The 17,219-nt window shown below is 54.0% G+C and overlaps 1 protein-coding gene across 1 annotated transcript in view; it reads right to left on the bottom strand.

The window, feature by feature from the left end:
- LOC147107196 (polypeptide N-acetylgalactosaminyltransferase 18-like) overlaps positions 1–17,219 on the bottom strand; it is a 729,889-nt gene that overhangs the window by 220,178 nt on the left and 492,492 nt on the right. The window contains exons 4-5 of the mRNA XM_086008375.1: positions 15,956–16,139; positions 7,016–7,213 (exon numbers count right to left, since the gene is read on the bottom strand). Coding sequence (XP_085864501.1) covers positions 7,016–7,213; positions 15,956–16,139 — 382 coding nt within the window. The remainder of the gene's footprint in view (positions 1–7,015; positions 7,214–15,955; positions 16,140–17,219) is intronic.

The raw sequence follows: 17,219 nt of genomic DNA, 5'->3' as shown, positions 1-17,219 counted from the left end.
CAGGGGGTCCCCGGGAATGTCTCAGTATTTACAGGGGGTCCCTGGGAATGTCTCAGTATTTACAGGGGGTCCCCGGGAATGTCTCAGTATTTACAGGGGGTCCCTGGGAATGTCTCAGTATTTACAGGGGGTCCCCGGGAGTGTGTCAGTATTTACAGGGGGTCCCTGGGAGTGTGTCAGTATTTACAGGGGGTCCCCGGGAGTGTGTCAGTATTTACAGGGGGTCCCGGGAGTGTGTCATTATTTACAGGGGGTCCCCGGGAGTGTGTCATTATTTACAGGGGGTCCCCGGGAGTGTGTCAGTATTTACAGGGGGTCCCGGGAGTGTGTCAGTGTTTACAGGGGGTCCCCGGGAGTGTGTCAGTATTTACAGCGGGTCCACGGGAGCGTGTCAGTATTTACAGGAGGTCACCGGGAGCGTGTCAGTATTTACAGGGGTCCCCGGGAGTGTGTCAGTATTTACAGGGGTCCCCGGGAGTGTGTCAGTATTTACAGGGGGTCCCCGGGAGTGTGTCAGTATTTACAGGGGGTCCCCGGGAGTGTGTCAGTATTTACAGGGGGTCCCCGGGAGTGTGTCAGTATTTACAGGGGGTCCCCGGGAGTGTGTCAGTATTTACAGGGGGTCCCCGGGAGTGTGTCAGTGTTTACAGGGGGTCCCCGGGAGTGTGTCAGTGTTTACAGGGGGTCCCCGGGAGTGTGTCAGTATTTACAGGGGGTCCCGGGAGTGTGTCATTATTTACAGGGGGTCCCCGGGAGTGTGTCATTATTTACAGGGGGTCCCCGGGAGTGTGTCAGTATTTACAGGGGGTCCCGGGAGTGTGTCAGTGTTTGCAGGGGGTCCCCGGGAGTGTGTCAGATTTACAGGGGGTCCCCGGGAGTGTGTCAATATTTACAGGGGGTCCCCGGGAGTGTGTCAGTATTTACAGGGGGTCCCTGGGAGTGTGTCAGTATTTACAGGGGGTCCCCGGGAGTGTGTCAGTATTTACAGAGGGTCCCCGGGAGTGTGTCAGTATTTACAGGGGGTCCCCGGGAGTGTGTCAATATTTACAGGGGGTCCCCGGGAATGTGTCAGTATTTACAGGGGGTCTCCAGGAGTGTGTCAGTATTTACAGGGGGTCCCCGGGAGTGTGTCAGTATTTACAGGGTGTCCCCGGGAGTGTGTCAGTATTTACAGGGGGTCCCCGGGAGTGGGTCAGTATTTACAGGGGGTCCCCGGGAGTGTATCAGTGTTTACAGGGGGTCCCCGGGAGTGTGTCAGTATTTACAGGGGGTCCCCGGGAGTGTGTCAGTATTTACAGGGGGTCCCCGGGAGTGTGTCAGTGTTTACAGGGGGTCCCCGGGAGTGTGTCAATATTTACAGGGGCTCCCCGGGAGTGTGTCAGTATTTACAGGGGGTCTCCAGGAGTGTGTCAGTATTTACAGGGGGTCCCCGGGAGTGTGTCAGTATTTACAGGGGGTCCCCGGGAGTGTGTCAGTATTTACAGGGGGTCCCCGGGAGTGTGTCAGTATTTACAGGGGGTCCCCGGGAGTGTGTCAGTATTTACAGGGGTTCCCGGGAGTGTCTCAGTATTTACAGGGGGTCCCCGGGAGTGTGTCAGTATTTACAGGGAGTCCCCGGGAGTGTGTCAGTATTTACAGGGGGTCCCCGGGAGTGTGTCAGTATTTACAGGGGGTCCCCGGGAGTGTGTCAGTATTTACAGGGGGTCCCCGGGAGTGTGTCAGTATTTACAGGGGGTTCCCGGGAGTGTGTCAGTATTTACAGGGGGTCCCCGGGAGTGTGTCAGTATTTACAGGGGGTCCCCGGGAGTGTGTCAGTATTTACAGTGGGTTCCCGGGAGTGTGTCAGTATTTACAGGGGGTCCCCGGGAGTGTGTCAGTATTTACAGGGGGTCCCCGGGAGTGTGTCAGTATTTACAGGGGGTCCCCGGGAGTGTGTCAGTATTTACAGGGGGTCCCCGGGAGTGTGTCAGTATTTACAGGGGGTCCCCGGGAGTGTGTCAGTATTTACAGGGAGTCCCCGGGAGTGTGTCAGTATTTACAGGGGGTCCCCGGGAGTGTGTCAGTATTTACAGGGGGTCCCCGGGAGTGTGTCAGTATTTACAGGGGGTCCCCGGGAGTGTGTCAGTATTTACAGGGGGTTCCCGGGAGTGTGTCAGTATTTACAGGGGGTCCCCGGGAGTGTGTCAGTATTTACAGGGGGTCCCCGGGAGTGTGTCAGTATTTACAGGGGGTTCCCGGAAGTGTGTCAGTATTTACAGGGGGTCCCCGGGAGGGTGTCAGTATTTACAGGGGTTCCCCGGGAGTGTGTCAGTATTTACAGTGGGTCCCCGGGAGTGTGTCAGTATTTACAGGGGGTCCCCGGGAGTGTCTCAGTATTTACAGGGGGTCCCCGGGAGTGTGTCAGTATTTACAGGGGGTCCCCGGGAGTGTGTCAGTATTTACAGGGGGTCCCCGGGAATGTCTCAGTATTTACAGGGGGTCCCCGGGAGTGTGTCAGTATTTACAGGGGGTCCCCGGGAGTGTGTCAGTATTTACAGGGGGTCCCCGGGAGTGTGTCAGTATTTACAGGGGGTCCCCGGGAATGTCTCAGTATTTACAGGGGGTCCCCGGGAATGTCTCAGTATTTACAGGGGGTCCCTGGGAATGTCTCAGTATTTACAGGGGGTCCCTGGGAATGTCTCAGTATTTACAGGGGGTCCCCGGGAATGTCTCAGTATTTACAGGGGGTCCCCGGGAGTGTGTCAGTATTTACAGGGGGTCCCCGGGAGTGTGTCAGTATTTACAGGGGGTTCCCGGGAGTGTGTCAGTATTTACAGGGGGTCCCCGGGAGTGTGTCAGTATTTACAGGGGGTCCCCGGGAGTGGGTCAGTATTTACAGGGGGTCCCCGGGAGTGTATCAGTGTTTACAGGGGGTCCCCGGGAGTGTGTCAGTATTTACAGGGGGTCCCCGGGAGTGTGTCAGTATTTATAGGGGGTCCCCGGGAGTGTGTCAGTGTTTACAGGGGGTCCCCGGGAGTGTGTCAATATTTACAGGGGCTCCCCGGGAGTGTGTCAGTATTTACAGGGGGTCTCCAGGAGTGTGTCAGTATTTACAGGGGGTCCCCGGGAGTGTGTCAGTATTTACAGGGGGTCCCCGGGAGTGTGTCAGTATTTACAGGGGGTCCCCGGGAGTGTGTCAGTATTTACAGGGGGTCCCCGGGAGTGTGTCAGTATTTACAGGGGTTCCCGGGAGTGTCTCAGTATTTACAGGGGGTCCCCGGGAGTGTGTCAGTATTTACAGGGAGTCCCCGGGAGTGTGTCAGTATTTACAGGGGGTCCCCGGGAGTGTGTCAGTATTTACAGGGGGTCCCCGGGAGTGTGTCAGTATTTACAGGGGGTCCCCGGGAGTGTGTCAGTATTTACTGGGGGTTCCCGGGAGTGTGTCAGTATTTACAGGGGGTCCCCGGGAGTGTGTCAGTATTTACAGGGGGTCCCCGGGAGTGTGTCAGTATTTACAGTGGGTTCCCGGGAGTGTGTCAGTATTTACAGGGGGTCCCCGGGAGTGTGTCAGTATTTACAGGGGGTCCCCGGGAGTGTGTCAGTATTTACAGGGGGTCCCCGGGAGTGTGTCAGTATTTACAGGGGGTCCCCGGGAGTGTGTCAGTATTTACAGGGGGTCCCCGGGAGTGTGTCAGTATTTACAGGGAGTCCCCGGGAGTGTGTCAGTATTTACAGGGGGTCCCCGGGAGTGTGTCAGTATTTACAGGGGGTCCCCGGGAGTGTGTCAGTATTTACAGGGGGTCCCCGGGAGTGTGTCAGTATTTACAGGGGGTTCCCGGGAGTGTGTCAGTATTTACAGGGGGTCCCCGGGAGTGTGTCAGTATTTACAGGGGGTCCCCGGGAGTGTGTCAGTATTTACAGGGGGTTCCCGGAAGTGTGTCAGTATTTACAGGGGGTCCCCGGGAGGGTGTCAGTATTTACAGGGGTTCCCCGGGAGTGTGTCAGTATTTACAGTGGGTCCCCGGGAGTGTGTCAGTATTTACAGGGGGTCCCCGGGAGTGTCTCAGTATTTACAGGGGGTCCCCGGGAGTGTGTCAGTATTTACAGGGGGTCCCCGGGAGTGTGTCAGTATTTACAGGGGGTCCCCGGGAATGTCTCAGTATTTACAGGGGGTCCCCGGGAGTGTGTCAGTATTTACAGGGGGTCCCCGGGAGTGTGTCAGTATTTACAGGGGGTCCCCGGGAGTGTGTCAGTATTTACAGGGGGTCCCCGGGAATGTCTCAGTATTTACAGGGGGTCCCCGGGAATGTCTCAGTATTTACAGGGGGTCCCTGGGAATGTCTCAGTATTTACAGGGGGTCCCCGGGAATGTCTCAGTATTTACAGGGGGTCCCTGGGAATGTCTCAGTATTTACAGGGGGTCCCCGGGAGTGTGTCAGTATTTACAGGAGGTCCCTGGGAATGTCTCAGTATTTACAGGGGGTCCCCGGGAATGTCTCAGTATTTACAGGGGGTCCCTGGGAATGTGTCAGTATTTACAAGGGGTCCCCGGGAGTGTGTCAGTATTTACAGGGGGTCCCCGGGAGTGTGTCAGTATTTACAGGAGGTCCCCAGGAGTGTGTCAGTATTTACAGGAGGTCCCGGGGAGTGTGTCAATATTTACAGGGGGTCCCCAGGAGTGTGTCAGTATTTACAGGGGGTCCCCGGGAGTGTGTCAGTATTTACAGGGGGTCCCCAGGAGTGTGTCAGTATTTACAGGGGGTCCCCGGGAGTGTGTCAGTATTTACAGGAGGTCCCTGGGAATGTCTCAGTATTTACAGGGGGTCCCCGGGAATGTCTCAGTATTTACAGGGGGTCCCTGGGAATGTCTCAGTATTTACAAGGGGTCCCCGGGAGGGTGTCAGTATTTACAGGGGGTCCCCGGGAGTGTGTCAGTATTTACAGGAGGTCCCCAGGAGTGTGTCAGTATTTACAGGAGGTCCCGGGGAGTGTGTCAATATTTACAGGGGGTCCCCAGGAGTATGTCAGTATTTACAGGGGGTCCCCGGGAGTGTGTCAGTATTTACAGGGGGTCCCCAGGAGTGTGTCAGTATTTACAGGGGGTCCCCGCGAGTGTGTCAATATTTACAGGGGGTCCCCAGGAGTGTGTCAGTATTTACAGGGGGTTCCCGGGGAGTGTGCCAGTATTTACAAGGGGTCCCCGGGAGTGTGTCAATATTTACAGGGGGTTCCCAGGTGTGTGTCAGTATTTACAGGGGGTCCCCGGGAGTGTGTCAGTATTTACAGGGGGTCCCCGGGACTGTGTCAGCATTTAAAGGGGGTCCCCGGGAGTGTGTCAATATTTACAGGGGGTCCCCGGCAGTGTGTCAGTATTTACAGGGGGTCCCCGGCAGTGTGTCAGTATTTACAGGGGCTCCCCGGGAGTGTGTCAGTATTTACAGGGGATCCCCGGGAGTGCGTCAGTATTTACAGGGGGTCCCGGGAGTGTGTCAGTATTTACAGAGGCTCCCCGGGAGTGTGTCAGTATTTACAGAGGCTCCCCGGGAGTGTGTCAGTATTTACAGGGTGTCCCCGGGAATGTGTCAGTATTTACAGGGCGTCTCCAGGAGTGTGTCAGTATTTACAGGGGGTCCCTGGGAGTGTGTCAGTATTTACAGGGGGTCGGTCCCCGGGAGTGTCAGTATTTACAGGGAATCTCCGGGAGTGAGTCAGTATTTACAGGGGGTCCCCAGGAGTGTGTCAGTATTTACAGGGGGTCCCCGGGAATGTGTCAGTATTTACAGGGGGTCTCCAGGAGTGTGTCAGTATTTACAGGGGGTCCCCGGGAGTGTGTCAGTATTTACAGGGGGTCCCCGGGAGTGTATCAGTATTTACAGGGGGTCCCCAGGAGTGTGTCAGTATTTACAGAGGGTCCCCGGGAATGTGTCAGTATTTACAGGGGGTCCCCGGGAGTGTGTCAGTATTTACAAGGGGTCTCCGGGAGTGTGTCAGTATTTACAGGGGGTCCCCGTGAGTGTGTCAGTATTTACAGGGGGTCCCCGGGAGTGTGTCAGTGTTTACAGGGGGTCCCCGGGAGTGTGTCAGTGTTTACAGTGGGTCCCCAGGACTGTGTCAATATTTACAGGGGGTCCCCGGGAGTGTGTCAGTATTTACAGGGGGTCCCCGTGAGTGTGTCAGTATTTACAGGGGGTCCCCGGGAGTGTGTCAATATTTACAGGGGGTCCCCGGGAGTGTGTCAGTATTTACAGTCAAATAGAGCAAATGTGTAACTGCTGAATCACAGACACACTTTCAAAGCCTCTTCATTTCCATTCTGACTCTAATTTTTTTAATTAATTCACGGGATATGGGTGTCGCTGTCAAGGCCAGCATTTATTACCCATCCCTAGTTGCCCTTGAGAAGGTGGTGGTGAGCCGCCTTCTTGAACCGTTGCAGTCCGTGTGGTGAAGGTGCTCCCACAGTGCTGTTAGGGAGGGAGTTCCAGGATTTTGACCCAGCGACGATGAAGGATCGGCGATATATTTCCAAGTCAGGATGGTATGTGATTTGGAGGGGAACTTGGAGATGGTGGTGTTCCCATGCGCCTGCTGCCCTTGTTCTTCTAGGTGGAAGAGGTCGCGGGTTTGGGAGGTGTTGTCGAAGAAGCCTTGGCGAGTTGCTGCAGTGCATCTTGTAGATGGTACACACTGCAGCCACGGTACGCCGGTGGTGGAGGGAGTGAATGCTTAAGGTGGTGGATGGGGTGCCGATCAAGCGGGCTGCTTTGTCCTGGATGGTGTCGAGCTTCTTGAGTGTTGTTGGAGCTGCACTCATCCAGGCAAGTGGAGAGTATTCCATCGCACTCCTTACTTGTACCTTGTAGATGGTGGAAAGGCTTTGGGGAGTCAGGAGGTGAGACACTCGCTGCAGAATACCCAGCCTCTGACCTGCTCTAGCAGCTGCTGTGTCTACTGCACGATACTGCTTTCCAAGGGAGGATACGAATAACAAATACAATCAGCCGAGTCGCTGCGCAACTAGTTGGTGCTTAATTACCTGATCGGAGCAGACTTATTTCCCACGTTCCACCATTCCTTGGGAGGGTTCAAGTAACGACACCACAGCTCCCAGTCGAAACCCTGGGCCGTAAGAGGATACTCGTTAACCTCAAAGTTATCATATTTGATATTATCGAAGGAGGGCGATATGATGCGTGTTCGATCTTCCTTTATTCTTGAGAGTATTGGTTCAGCCCTGGAAAGGACAAGAGATACTGCGTGAGATCGAAGAGTCAGGCCGATCCTGGCTTGGAATTATCTGTGGGCCGTGCAATCGGCAACTGCAGCTGAAATTCACCGCCGCTGTCATGCCCACGCTGCGGCAGTTTACGCCGACATAAATCTGGGAAATTGTGGGCTGGCTGCAGATAAAATGACCATGAAATGCGTTGGACTGTCGTAAAAACCCAACTGGTTCACTGATGTCCTTCAGAGAAAAGAACCCTCCACTCGTACCTGCTCTGGGCTTCCATGTGACTCCAATCCCACACCTCATGGCTGACTCTTAACCCTCCTCAGGGCAACTAGGGATGGGCATTAAATGCGGCCTTGCCAGGATCACCCAAATCCCGAGAACAAATATATGTAAAAATAAAATATATCTCATTCTGGGACTAAAATCACATTGCTGTTTGTGGGAGCTTGCTGTGTGTAAAATTGGCTGCCGAGTTTCCTGCATTACTCCAGTGACTACACTTCAAAAGTCTCCAGAGACTTGAGCACAAAATCCAGGCTGACACTCCAGTGCAGTACTGAGGGAGTGCCGCACTGTCGGAGGGGCAGTGCTGAGGGAGTGCTGCACTGACAGAGGGGCAGTACTGAGGGAGTGCTGCACTGTCGGAGGGGCAGTACTGAGGGAGTGCCGCACTGACAGAGGGGCAGTACTGAGGGAGTGCTGCACTGTCGGAGGGGCAGTGCTGAGGGAGTGTTGCACTGTCGGAGGGACAGTACTGAGGAAGCGCCGCACTGTCGGAGGGGCAGTACTGAGGGAGCGCCACACTGTCGGAGGGGCAGTACTGAGGGAGCGCTGTACTGTCGGAGGGGCAGTACTGAGGGAGCGCTGCACTGTCGGAGGGGCAGTACTGAGGGAGCGCTGCACTGTCGGAGGGTCAGTACTGAGGGAGCGCTGCACTGTAAGAGGGGCAGTACTGAGGGAGCGCTGCACTGTCGGAGGGGCAGTAGTGAGGGAGTGCCGCACTGTCGGAGGGACAGTGCTGAGGGAGCGCTGTACTGTTGGAGGGGCAGTACCGAGGGAGTGCTGCACTGTCGGAGGGGCAGTACTGAGGGAGCGCTGCACTGTCGGAAGGTCAGTCTTTTGGATGAGATGTTAAACCGAGGCCCAGTCTGCCCTCTCAGGTGGACATAAAAGAACCCATGGCACTATTTCGAAGAAGAGCAGGGGGAGTTCTCCCCAGTGTCCTGGCCAATATTTATCCCTCAATCAACATCACTAAAAACAGATGATCTGGTCATTATCACATTGCTGTTTGTGGGAGCTTGCTGTGCGCATTATCTGCCGTGTTTCCTACATTACAACAGTGACTACACTTCAAAAGTATTTCATTGGCTATAAAGCGCTTTGGGACGTGCTGAGGTGGTGAAAGGCGCTGGAGAAATGCAAGTTCTTTCTTTCTAAAAGTGTGGTAGTCCTATGGTTAGGAGCTTGAGCAGCATTGGGCTTGTGATTAGCTGGTTTTTGAGTTTAGTTTCATCCCACAATGCCATCACTGTGCCTGGCGTGAGGATAAGTAGTCCTCTGAATTTGACAGGACAAACCCTAAAATCAAACAAACTATGAAATGCTAAACAGACAGCCCTGTTGAGGTGCAGGTTAATGCAGTAACTCCAGTATTTTGGTGCAATAGTTCAACTGTTATCGGTCAACCCTCTCCCATTCCTTCAGCTCCTGTTACATTCAGGAGGCTCCACAGAGGCAGCAGTAACGGTGAACACCTCAGCAGGTAGCAGTCTCTCACTCTTTCACTTAAAGGCTCTCAATTTTAGGCAACGTGATGCCACATCACTGATAGCGGAGTAACTTTTGCTTCCAGACTCGCTCAGCAGACATCAATATTCTGAACTCGCGCTATTTTATGCTTCTATTTCACTTAAGAACATGAGAACATAAGAAATAGGAGCTGGAGTTTGCCATTCGGCCCCTCGAGCCTGCTCCGCCACACGGCCCCTCGAGCCTGCTCCACCACACGGCCCCTCGAGCCTGCTCCGCATACAGCCCCTCGAGCCTGCTCCGCCACAAGGCCCCTCGAGCCTGCTCCACCACACGGCCCCTCGAGCCTGCTCCACCACACGGCCCCTCGAGCCTGCTCCACCACATGGCCCCTCGAGCCTGCTCCGCATACAGCCCCTCGAGCCTGCTCCGCCACAAGGCCCCTCGAGCCTGCTCCGCCACAAGGCCCCTCGAGCCTGCTCCGCCACACGGCCCCTCGAGCCTGCTCCGCCACACGGCCCCTCGAGCCTGCTCCGCCACAAGGCCCCTCGAGCCTGCTCCGCCACAAGGCCCCTCGAGCCTGCTCCGCCACACGGCCCCTCAAGCCTGCTCCACCACACGGCCCCTCGAGCCTGCTCCACCCCACGGCCCCTCAAGCCTGTTCCACCACACGGCCCCTCGAGCCTGCTCCGCCACACGGCCCCTCGAGCCTGCTCCGCCACACGGCCCCTCGAGCCTGCTCCGCCACACGGCCCCTCGAGCCTGCTCCGCCATTCAATAAGATCATGGCTGATCTTCGACCTCAACTCCACTTTCCCGCCCGATCTCCATATCCCTTGATTCCCCTAGAGTCCAAAAGTCTATCGATCTCAGCCTTGAATATACTCAACGACTCAGCATCCACAGCCCTCTGGGGCAGAGAATTCCAAAGATTCATAACTCTCTGAGTGAAGAAATTCCTCCTCATCTCAGTCCTAAATAGTCGACCCCTTATCCTGAGACTGTGCCCCCTAGATCTGGATTCCCCAGCCAGGGGAAACAGCCTCTCAGCATCTACCCTGTCAAGCCCGCTAAGAATTTTAGACGTTTTACTCAGTTCATGGCTGATCTGCACCTCAACTCCATCGACCTGCCTTGCCTCCATTTCCCTTGATAGCCTTACCCAACACTTAAGCTAATGGAGTTCACAGCGTCAATTTTACTTCAAACTTTCTACGACTATTACACTGATGGCTGCACGTTTTAAAATACTTTTGCAGTTCAGGATCAAGAAACAGGCATAGTCATAAAATCAGAGCCGGGGTGACGTCAGGAAGCACTTCTTCACACAAAGGCTAGTGAAGATCTGGAACTCTCTCCCCCAAAAAGGCTGTGGATGCTGGGGATCAATTGGCGCTTTGAAGACTGAGATTGACGGATTTTTGTTGGGTCAGGGTGTCGAGGGATAGGGAGCCAAGGCAGGTCGATGGAGTTGAGGTGCAGATCAGCCATGATCTGATTGAATGGTGGAACAGGCTCGAGGGGCTGAATGGCCTCTGAAGTTGCGATCCGATTTGCACCCAAATAACGGGGAGTGCCCTTTGCCTCACCACTGTATTTTTTTTCACAGTAAATTCTGGCCCACTGTATATTTTGAGGCAACTTCCACCACTGATACTAATCACGTGACCTTTAATAGACTCCACTAAACCATTTGTCAGATTCGCTACTTTAATTGTGACTTGTCGCACTGCAAAGAAAATCCAGATAATTAAAACCCTTTCAAAAACGTGCGCCTGACAGCGTTTAGTGTTCTTTACAAAGGTGGGACTGCATCAGCCAGTGAGGCTGAATCCCAGCATCCATTAATAGGCTGAACTCCCACAAAGCTCAACGACCCCATCGCTTTATTTAATTATAAAGTCCTTCCCACACATAGCTCCATACTTGAAATAAAGTCAACCTCCGACAGCCTTTAAAAATCACGCGGAGCTGCGGGGGTGTCACAAGGACGTCGCCGTGGTTCCCAGGAGAACTTAAGCAGGCTTAACTCCTGAAACGGCCTGGCTCTGAGCAATCCGCTTCACAGCGGCCGCGCTAATCTCAGGGAGGGCACCAATCACTCAAGCTGCTTTCCCCTGGAGTTTTTATTGTTAAATAAAGTTGAATAAAAGCCAAGATTCTGTAAACAATTGTATCAATCGAGCATTTAGAAAGCAGACGAATGAAAGAAAAAGACTCGCATTTTTATAGCGCCTTTCACCACCTCAGGACGTCCCAAAGCGCTTCACAGCCAATGAAGTACTTTTTGAAGTGTAGTCACTGTTGTAATGTAGGAAACGCAGCAGAAAATTTGCGCACAGCAAGCTCCCACAAACAGCAATGTGATAAATGACCAGATCATCTGTTTTAGTGATGTTGATTGAGGGATAAATATTGGTCCCAGGACACCGGGGTGAACTCCCCTGCTCTTCTTCGAAATAGACGCCATGGGAGCTTTTACATCCACCTGAGAGAGCAGACGGGCCTCAGTTTAACGTCTCATCTGAAAGACAGCACCTCCGACAGTGCAGCGCTCCCTCAGTACTGCCCCTCCGACAGTGCAGCGCTCCCTCAGTACTGTCCCTCTGACAGTGCAGCGCTCCCTCAGTACTGCCCCTCCGACAGTGCAGCACTCCCTCAGTACTGCCCCTCCGACAGTGTGGCGCTCCCTCAGTACTGCCCCTCCGACAGTGTGGCACTCCCTCAGTACTGCCCCTCCGACAGTGCGGCGCTCCCTCAGCACTGCCCCTCCGACAGTGCGGCGCTCCCTCAGCACTGCCCCTCCGACAGTGCGGTGCTCCCTCAGTACTGCCCCTCCGACAGTGCAGCACTCCCTCAGTACTGCCCCTCTGACAGTGCAGCACTCCCTCAGTACTGCACTGGAGTGTCAGCCTAGATTTTTGTGCTCGGGTCTGTGGAGTGGAACTTGAACCCACAACCTTTTGACTCAGAGGAGTGGGAGAGTAGGATTAGACTGGGTGGGTTATTAAAGGGTACGGGGAGTGAGGGGGAGAGTGGGATTAGACTGGGTAGGATATTAAAGGGTACGGGGAGTGAGGGGGAGAGTGGGATTAGACTGGGTAGGATATTAAAGGGTACGGGGAGTGAGGGGGAGAGTGGGATTAGACTGGGTAGGATATTAAAGGGTATGGGGAGTGAGGGGGAGAGTGGGATTAGACTGGGTGTGATATTAAAGGGTATGGGGAGTGAGGGGGTGAGTGGGATTAGAATGGGTGGGATATTAAAGGGTGGGGAGTGAGGGGGAGAGTGGGATTAGACTGGGTGGGATATTAAAGGGTACGGGGAGTGAGTGGGAGAGTGGGATTAGACTGGGTGGGATATTAAAGGGTACGGGGAGTGAGGGGGAGAGTGGGATTAGACTGGGTGGAATATTAAAGGGTACGGGGAGTGAGGGGGGAGTGGGATTAGACTGGGTGAGATATTAAAGGGTACGGGGAGTGAGCAGGAGAGCGGGATTAGACTGGGTGGGATATTATAGGGTACGGGAAGTGAGCAGGAGAGTGGGATTAGACTGGGTGGGATATTAAATGGTACGGGGAGTGAGGGGGAGAGTGGGATTCGACTGGGTGGGATATTAAAGGGTATGGGGAGTGAGGGGGAGAGTGGGATTAGACTGGGTGGGATATTAAAGGGTGTGGGGAGTGAGGGGGAGAGTGGGATTAGACTGGGTGGGATAGTAAAGGGTATGGGGAGTGAGGGGGAGAGTGGGATTAGACTGGGTGGGATATTAAAGTGAACGGGGAGTGAGGGGGAGAGTGGGATTAGACTGGGTGGGATATTAAAGGGTACGGGGAGAGTGGGATTAGACTGGGTGGGATATTAAAGGGTACGGGGAGTGAGGGGGAGAGTGGGATTAGACTGGGTGGGATATTAAAGGGTACGGGGAGTGAGGGGGAGAGTGGGATTAGACTGGGTGGGATATTAAAGGGTACGGGGAGTGAGAGGGAGAGTGGGATTAGACTGGGTGGGATATTAAAGGGTACGGGGAGTGAGGGGGAGAGTGGGATTAGACTGGGTGGGATATTAAAGGGTACGGGGAGTGAGAGGGAGAGTGGGATTAGACTGGGTGGGATATTAAAGGGTACGGGGAGTGAGGGGGAGAGTGGGATTAGACTGGGTGGGATATTAAAGGGTACGGGCAGCGAGGGGGAGAGTGGGATTAGACTGGGTGGGATATTAAAGGGTACGGGGAGCGAGGAGGAGAGTGGGATTAGACTGGGTGGGATATTAAAGGGTATGGGGAGTGAGGGGGAGAGTGGGATTAGACTGGGTGGGATATTAAAGGGTATGGGGAGTGAGGGGGTGAGTGGGATTAGAATGGGTGGGATATTAAAGGGTGGGGAGTGAGGGGGAGAGTGGGATTAGACTGGGTGGGATATTAAAGGGTACGGGGAGTGAGTGGGAGAGTGGGATTAGACTGGGTGGGATATTAAAGGGTACGGGGAGTGAGGGGGAGAGTGGGATTAGACTGGGTGGAATATTAAAGGGTACGGGGAGTGAGGGGGGAGTGGGATTAGACTGGGTGAGATATTAAAGGGTACGGGGAGTGAGCAGGAGAGCGGGATTAGACTGGGTGGGATATTATAGGGTACGGGAAGTGAGCAGGAGAGTGGGATTAGACTGGGTGGGATATTAAATGGTACGGGGAGTGAGGGGGAGAGTGGGATTCGACTGGGTGGGATATTAAAGGGTATGGGGAGTGAGGGGGAGAGTGGGATTAGACTGGGTGGGATATTAAAGGGTGTGGGGAGTGAGGGGGAGAGTGGGATTAGACTGGGTGGGATAGTAAAGGGTATGGGGAGTGAGGGGGAGAGTGGGATTAGACTGGGTGGGATATTAAAGTGAACGGGGAGTGAGGGGGAGAGTGGGATTAGACTGGGTGGGATATTAAAGGGTACGGGGAGAGTGGGATTAGACTGGGTGGGATATTAAAGGGTACGGGGAGTGAGGGGGAGAGTGGGATTAGACTGGGTGGGATATTAAAGGGTACGGGGAGTGAGGGGGAGAGTGGGATTAGACTGGGTGGGATATTAAAGGGTACGGGGAGTGAGAGGGAGAGTGGGATTAGACTGGGTGGGATATTAAAGGGTACGGGGAGTGAGGGGGAGAGTGGGATTAGACTGGGTGGGATATTAAAGGGTACGGGGAGTGAGAGGGAGAGTGGGATTAGACTGGGTGGGATATTAAAGGGTACGGGGAGTGAGGGGGAGAGTGGGATTAGACTGGGTGGGATATTAAAGGGTACGGGCAGCGAGGGGGAGAGTGGGATTAGACTGGGTGGGATATTAAAGGGTACGGGGAGCGAGGAGGAGAGTGGGATTAGACTGGGTGGGATACTAAAGGGCACGGGGAGTGAGGGGGAGAGTGGGATTAGACTGGGTGGGATATTAAAGGGTACGGGGAGTGAGGAGGAGAGTGGGATTAGACTGGGTGGGATATTAAAGCGTACGTGGAGTGAGGGGGAGAGTGGGATTAGACTGGGTGGGATGTTAAAGGGTACGGGGAGTGAGGGGGAGAGTGGGATTAGACTGGGTGGGATATTAAAGGGTACGGGGAGTGAGGGGGAGAGTGGGATTAGACTGGGTGGGATATTAAAGGGTACGGGGAGTGAGGGGGAGAGTGGGATTAGACTGGGTGGGATATTAAAGGGTACGGGGAGTGAGGGGGAGAGTGGGATTAGACTGGGTGGGATGTTAAAGGGTACGGGGAGTGAGGGGGAGAGTGGGATTAGACTGGGTGGGATATTAAAGGGTACGGGGAGTGAGGGGGAGAGTGGGATTAGACTGGGTGGGATATTAAAGGGTGTGGGGAGTGAGGGGGAGAGTGGGATTAGACTGGGTGGGATATTAAAGGGTACGGGGAGTGAGGGGGAGAGTGGGATTAGACTGGGTGGGATGTTAAAGGGTACGGGGAGTGAGGGGGAGAGTGGGATTAGACTGGGTGGAATATTAAAGGGTACGGGGAGTTAGGGGGAGAGTGGGATTAGACTGGGTGGGATATTAAAGGGTACGGGGAGTGAGGGGGAGAGTGGGATTAGACTGGGTGGGATATTAAAGGGTACGGGGAGTGAGGGGGAGAGTGGGATTAGACTAGGTGGGATGTTAAAGGGTACGGGGAGTGAGGGGGAGAGTGGGATTAGACTGGGTGGGATATTAAAGGGTACGGGGAGTGAGGGGGAGAGTGGGATTAGACTGGGTGGGATATTAAAGGGTACGGGGAGTGAGGGGGAGAGTGGGATTAGACTGGGTGGGATATTAAAGGGTACGGGGAGTGAGGGGGAGAGTGGGATTAGACTGGGTGGGATATTAAAGGGTGTGGGGAGTGAGGGGGAGAGTGGGATTAGACTGGGTGGGATATTAAAGGGTGTGGGGAGTGAGGGAGAGAGTGGGATTAGACTGGGTGGGATATTAAAGGGTACGGGGAGTGAGGGGGAGAGTGGGATTAGACTGGGTGGGATATTAAAGGGTACGGGGAGTGAGGGGGAGAGTGGGATTAGACTGGGTGGGATATTAAAGGGTGTGGGGAGTGAGGGAGAGAGTGGGATTAGACTGGGTGGGATATTAAAGGGTGTGGGGAGTGAGGGGGAGAGTGGGATTAGACTGGGTGGGATATTAAAGGGCACGGGGAGTGAGGGGGAGAGTGGGATTAGACTGGGTGGGATATTAAAGGGTACGGGGAGTGAGGGGGAGAGTGGGATTAGACGGGGTGGATCATATGGGGGGGAAAAACCAGGACCGGCTCGATGTGCGAGAAGATTCTCACATTGTTGGAATATATAATAACATGAAGCAGTTTTGCTCAATGACAGAGTTGATTGTTCCTGGATTATGTGCTCTTTAAATGTTACATTCTCGTTGTGCAGCCACACACACGGAAATATCCAGCCTGGGACTGGCCGGAGCGGGAATGTGAGAATGCCATCGATGGGCAGTGTACGGTGATAGTTACCACTGAACGTTGAACTCCACATGTGCATCAAAGAGTGCCACGACAGGAGCGGTGGCTGCTCGCCAGCCACTGACTCGAGAGCGGATCAGCCCTTCCTGCTTGCTGTGTCTCACCACCTTTATAAAGCCGGGCTGCCGTTTGTTCACTTCCTCAACATAAGCTGCTAACTTCTCTCGGAGTTCCACTGCCAATGGAAGAAATATCAGTCATTAGTAAGTCACACTGGAGCCTGCCAGGCCAACAACAACAACCTGCATTTACACAGCGCCTTTAACAACGTAAAACGCCCCAAGGCACTTCACAGGAGCGATTATCAAACAAAATTTGACACCGGGTCACATAAGGAGATATTGGGGCAGGTGATCAAAAGCTCGGTCAAAGAGGTCGGTTTCAAGGAGCGTCTTAAAGGATGAGAGAGAGGCGGAGAGGTTTAGGGAGGGAATTCCAGAGCTTAGGGCCCAGGCGGCTGAAGGCACGGCCGCCAATGGTGGAGCGATGGAAATCTGGCAAGAGGCCAGAATTGGAGGAGCGCAGAGATCTCAAGGGGTTACAGAGATAGGGGAGGGGTGAGGTCATGGAGAGCTTTGAACACAAGGATGAGAATTTTATTTTAAAACAGGCCTTCAATGCTTTGCTCTCTGTTGACTCTCTGAGGGTGAAGCTGGTATGGAGGGCGGTAGCACAGTCCGGGCGATAGTGAACTGGCAGCTTGTTTTACACCCCGCCTGATTTCTGTCTTCCAAGAATGGTCTCACAACCTCTGTCTCTAACTGTTCCTGTTTGCAGTCAACAAGCAAATCACAACGCAGGGTACAGTCGGTCCAGAATATAAGCAGAGAAATTAGAACACGTTCCCTTTTTATTTGTTCTTGTGTCTCCCCCCACAGTCAGGGGTAAAATGATCTACGCTACGGGACCTTTCACTGTATGCAGCCCCTGTAAGCAAGACCATAGACCCGTTGATTGTGGGGTGGGCAAGGACAGTGAGCCAAGAATTCAATCCGTCATTATCCAATTCACACCCACCAGCCAGAATCTTTGATAAGCATACGGGTGAGTGGGAGCAAAGTGCCTTTATTTGACACTAAAGCCATCTGTGCATTTGTCAACGTGCGAAAGAAATACTCGGCTGTGGACAGTTTAAGAAACAATTCTCAGGATGTAGACAAGGCCGGTATTTATTGTCCACCCCGAGTTGCCCTGAGATAGTAGTGGTGGGCAATGTTCCCTTTAAGCTGTGCGGCCACGCAATGCTCTGGCGCTC

Source organism: Somniosus microcephalus, chromosome 15, assembly GCF_052327205.1.
Source record: "Somniosus microcephalus isolate GS21.2 chromosome 15, FLI_Smic_1.0, whole genome shotgun sequence".
NCBI lineage: Eukaryota > Metazoa > Chordata > Chondrichthyes > Squaliformes > Somniosidae > Somniosus > Somniosus microcephalus.
This window is presented reverse-complemented; position numbering and strand designations above follow the sequence as displayed.